Source organism: Nerophis ophidion, linkage group LG20, assembly GCF_033978795.1.
Source record: "Nerophis ophidion isolate RoL-2023_Sa linkage group LG20, RoL_Noph_v1.0, whole genome shotgun sequence".
Lineage (NCBI taxonomy): Eukaryota > Metazoa > Chordata > Actinopteri > Syngnathiformes > Syngnathidae > Nerophis > Nerophis ophidion.
Window position 1 is genome coordinate 24,352,524 of NC_084630.1, and position 5,000 is coordinate 24,357,523.

A 5,000-nucleotide genomic window follows, 5' to 3' on the forward strand; every position below is an offset into this window, starting at 1 on the left:
TTCACTCATCTCCTGTGCATGTTCTTTCATATTTCATTTTACTCTTTACTCATCTCCTGTGCATGTGCATGTTGTTTCATATGTTATTTTACTCTTTACTCATTTCCTGTGGAGGGAAATAGCCTTTTAATGACTATAATGTACATCTAGTGCAGCATGTGATCCATTTATTTGCCAACAGTAGTGGTTTAATGTATTTGAAATAACTTCACATTAACGTGCATCAGTCTATAACAGGGGTCGGCAACCCAAAATCTTAAAAGAGCCATATTGGACCAAAAATACAAAAACAAATCTGTCTGGAGCCGCAAAACAAATTTAAAAGCCATATTACGTACAGATAGTGTGTCATGAGATATAAATTGAATTAAGATGACTTAAAGGAAACTAAATGAGATCAAATATAGCTACAAATGAGGCATAATGTTGCAATATGTACATACAGCTAGCCTAAATAGCATGTTAGCATCAATTAGCTTGCAGTCATGCAGTGCTCAAATATGTCTGATTAGCACTCCACACAAGTCAATAACATCAACAAAACTCACCTTTGTGCATTCACGCACAACATTAAAAGTTTGGTTGACAAAATGAGACAGAAAAAGAAGTGGCATAAAACACTTCCTCGAAAGTCGGAGAAAGTTGTCCATGTAAACCAAGGGTGTCAAACTCAAATACAAAGTGGGCCAAAATTTAAAACTGAACAAAGCCACGGGCCAAGGTTGAACAAATTAACCTTTTAATAGGGACCCAAACTAGTTTTGCATTGAATATTGAACATGCAAGGCTTATATAACGTTATAGTGACATGTAAAATCGAGTTTTAAATAATAATAATAATTAAAAAATATAAATTGCATATCAAATAAAATTTAAATAAAAATTGAATGCCTCTTTTCTATTTGCAGCCCTCTGAGGTAAATATAAAAAAAAAAAATTCACAGGCTAATTATAAATTTGCAAATAAAATAACAATAATAAATTAATCAAACATTCAAGCATTGAAGTAGCAAGAGAAAGTACATGAATAAAACGTTAATTATTGCTTGGGGGGGGGTGTATATTGTAGTGTCCCGGAAGAGTTTGTGCTGCAAGGGGTTCTGGTTTATTGGTTCTGTTGTGTTTATCTTGTGTTACGGTGCGGATGTTCTCCCGAAATGTGTTTGTTATTCTTGTTTGGTGTGGGTTCACAGTGTGGCACTTATTTGTAACAGTGTTAAAGTTTTTTATACGGCCACCCTCAGTGTGACCTGTATGGCTGTTGAACAAGTATGCTTGCATTCACTTGTGTGCGTGTGTGTGTAAAAAACGCATGTATTATGTGACTGGGTTGGCACGCTATTTCTATGTAGGAAAAACGGACGTGACGACAGGTTGTAGAGGACGCTAAAGGCAGTGCCGTTAAGACACGCCCCCAATATTGTCGTCCGGGTGGAAATCAGGTGAAATACGGGAGAATGGTTACTCTGTGAGGTTTTCGGGAGGGGCACTGAAATTTGGGAGTCCGGGAAAATCGGGAGGGTTGGCAAGCATGAGTATTAGCGGTGAATGCGGTGTTAATACCGGCGGGCCAGCTCTATTGTTAATTTCATAATGCCTCAAGGGCCAAATGAAATTACAAGGCCGGCCAAATTTGGCCCACGGGCCAGAGTTTGACACCCATGGTGTAAACAAAGACCGCCAAAATTAGTAGGACAAAACGGCACTCGCCAAATACTGGAATCAGTGAAGCATGTTTAATATAAACGGTGTGCTTTATAACAATTAGGGAGGTTTGTGTCATGTTTGTCCTCCTAAAAATATATATTTTTCCCTTCATCTTTTTTCATTTTTCATACATTTTTGAAAAAGCTCCAGAGAGCCACTAGGACGACGCTAAAGAGCCGCATGTGGCTCTAGAGCCGCGGGTTGCTGACCCCCGGTCTTTACAGTAACAACAACAATCATAATAATCATAATATGGTTATGAGTTCTTGTTTCTCCGATGAACTCTGGTAATTGTTTGTACTTTTTTTTTGTCATAATGTCCAATTAAAAAAAAACTTTTAATACACATCCTGATTAATGTAGGTCAATTCTAAGAGTTACTTATTATTATTGCTGTTTTTATTATATGTGTGTCAAATTCACTTCAAATGAAGTTTTAATCGCAAACGTATTCCTAGCCTCTTCCTGCTATGTCACAGATAAGTATGTAATGGCAAATTTATCATCATCATCATCAGACTTTATTTTGGACACAAACACAACCGTATGCAGTAAAAACAACAAAAAGCAAAACGTTTTCATTTTTTAAATAATACAATAATTAAAAATAAAATATGTTATAAATAATAAAATTCATAAAAAAATATGTAATGATTAAAAATGATTATTTAGATGATTTCCCTCAGATAAGAAGTGGAATTCTTTCCCATTCTTGCTTGATGTACAGCTTAAGTTGTTCAACAGTCTCCTGCCTCATATTTTAGCCTGCACACATTTTCAATGTCTGGACTACAGGCAGGCCAGTCTAGTACCCGCACTCTTTTACGATGAAGCCACGCTGTTGTAACACCTGGCTTGGCATTGTCTTGCTGAAATAAGCAGGGGCGTCCATGATAACAACATATGTTGTTCCAAAAGCTGTATGTACCTTTCAGCATTGATGGTGCCTTCACAGATGTGTAAGTTAGCCAGGCCTTGGCCGCTAATACACGCCCATACCATCACACATGCTGACTTTTACACTTTCACCCTAGAACAGGGGTCGGCAACCCGCGGCTCTAGAGCTGCATGCGACTCTTTAGCGCCGCCCTAGTGGCTCCCTGGAGCTTTTTCAAAAATATATGAAAAATGGAAATGATGAGGGGAAAAACATATTTTTTGTTTTAACTTGGTTTCTTTAGGAGGACAAACATGACACAGACCTCCCTAATTGTTACGAAGCACACTGTTTATATTAAACATGCGTCACTGATTCGAGTATTTGGCGAGCGCCATTTTGTCCTACTAATTTTGGCGGTCCTTGAACTCACCGTAGTTTGTTTACATGGACAACTCTCTCCGACTTTATGGCGACTTGTCCAGGGTGTACCCCGCCTTCCGCCCGATTGTAGCTGAGATAGGCGCCAGCGCCCCCCGCGACCCCAAAAGGGAACAAGCGGTAGAAAATGGATGGATGGATGGATATATGCCTCTTCTTTTTCTGTCTCATTTTGTCCACCGAACTTTTAACGTTGTGCTTGAATGCACAAAGGTGAGTTTTGTTGATGTTATCGACTTGTGTGGACTGATAATCGGACATATTTGTTCATTGCATGACTGCAAGCTAATCGATGCTAACATGCTATTTAGGCTAGCTATATGTACATATTGCATCATTATGCCTCATTTGTAGCTATAATTGAGCTCATTTAGTTTCCTTTAAGTCCTCTTAATTCAATTTATATCTCATGACATCTGTATGTAATATGGCTTTTAAATTTTTGCGGCTCCAGACAAATTTGTTTTTGTATTTTTCGTCCAATATGGTTCTTTCAACATTTTGGGTGGCCGACCCCTGCCCTAGAACAATCCAGATGGTTCTTTTCTGTTTTGGTCCAGAGGACACGAGGTCCACAGTTTACAAAAATTTTGAAATGTGGACTCGACGGACCACAAAAGTCTTTTCCACTTTGCATCAGTCCATCTTAGATGAGCTCGGGCCCAGCAAAGCGTTTCTGGGTGTTGTTGATAAATGGCTTTGGCTTTGCATAGTGGAGTTTTAACTTGCACTTACAGATGTAGCGACCAACTGTAGTTACTGACAGTGGTTTCCTGAAGTGTTCCTGAGCCCATGTGGTGATATCCTTTGCAAACTGATGTGGCTTTTTGAAGCAGTAGCGCCTGAGGGATGGAAGGTGCGTAATATCATGGCTTACGTGCAGTGATTTCTCCAGAGTCTCTGAACCGTTTGATGATATTACAGAGCGTAGATGGTGAAATCCCCAAATTCCCTGCAATAGCTGCTTGAGAAATGTTGTTCTTAAACAATTTGCTCAGGCATTTGTTGACAAAGTGGTGACCCTCGCCCCGTCCTTGTTTGTGAATGAGTGAGCGTTTCTTGGAGGCTGCTTTTATAGCCAATCATGTCAATCAATCAATCAATCAATGTTTATTTATATAGCCCTAAATCACAAATGTCTCAAAGGACTGTACAAACCATTACGACTACGACATCCTCGGAAGAACCCACAAAAGGGCAAGGAAAACTCACACCCAGTGGGCAAGGAGAATTCACATCCAGTGGGACGCCAGTGACAATGCTGACTATGAGAAACCTTGGAGAGGACCTCAGAAGTGCGCAACCCCCCCCCCCCCCCCCCTCTAGGGGACCGAAAGCAATGGATGTCGAGCGGGTCCAACATGATACTGCGAAAGTTCACTCCATAGTGGCTCCAACACAGCCGCGAGAGTTCAGTTCAAAGCGGATCCAAGACAGCAGCGAGAGTCCCGTCACCCACCTGTTCCCAGTTAGCCTGTTCACCTGTGGCATGTTCCAAATCAGAGCATTCCTCAACTTTCTCACTTTTTTTTGCCACTTGTGCCAACTTTTTCGAAACATGTTGCCGGCATCAAACTCCAAATGAGCTAATATTTGAAAACAATCGCAAAGTTTCTCAGTGTGAAGATGAAATATCTTGTCTTTGCAGTCTATTCAATTGAATATATGTTGAAAAGGATTTGTCTCTTTAGCATTTACACAAGGTGCCAACCTCACTGATGTTGGGCTTTGTACTTGCTAGTACAGTTCGCCAAAACATATTTGGGTTCCAGTTGGCCATCATTCATGAGGGGTATTATCATTTTTCTGGGCAGTGTCATCCGCCTGATCATGCAGTACCTGAAGGAGAACAACCTGTACAGAACCTTGAGCACCTTGCAGGCGGAGACCACGGTGTCGCTCAACCCGGTGGAGAGCATCGACAGCTTCATGGCGGACGTCCAGAGGGGCCACTGGGACTCCGTCTTGCTGGCCA

At 40.7% G+C, this 5,000-nt stretch overlaps 1 protein-coding gene across 1 annotated transcript in view; it reads left to right on the top strand.

The window, feature by feature from the left end:
• The window catches only part of LOC133538904 (WD40 repeat-containing protein SMU1-like), a 26,385-nt gene that overhangs the window by 408 nt on the left and 20,977 nt on the right, over positions 1-5,000 (top strand). The window contains exon 2 of the mRNA XM_061880798.1: positions 4,840-5,000. This exon is cut by the window's right edge and continues 50 nt beyond it. Coding sequence (XP_061736782.1) covers positions 4,840-5,000 — 161 coding nt within the window. The remainder of the gene's footprint in view (positions 1-4,839) is intronic.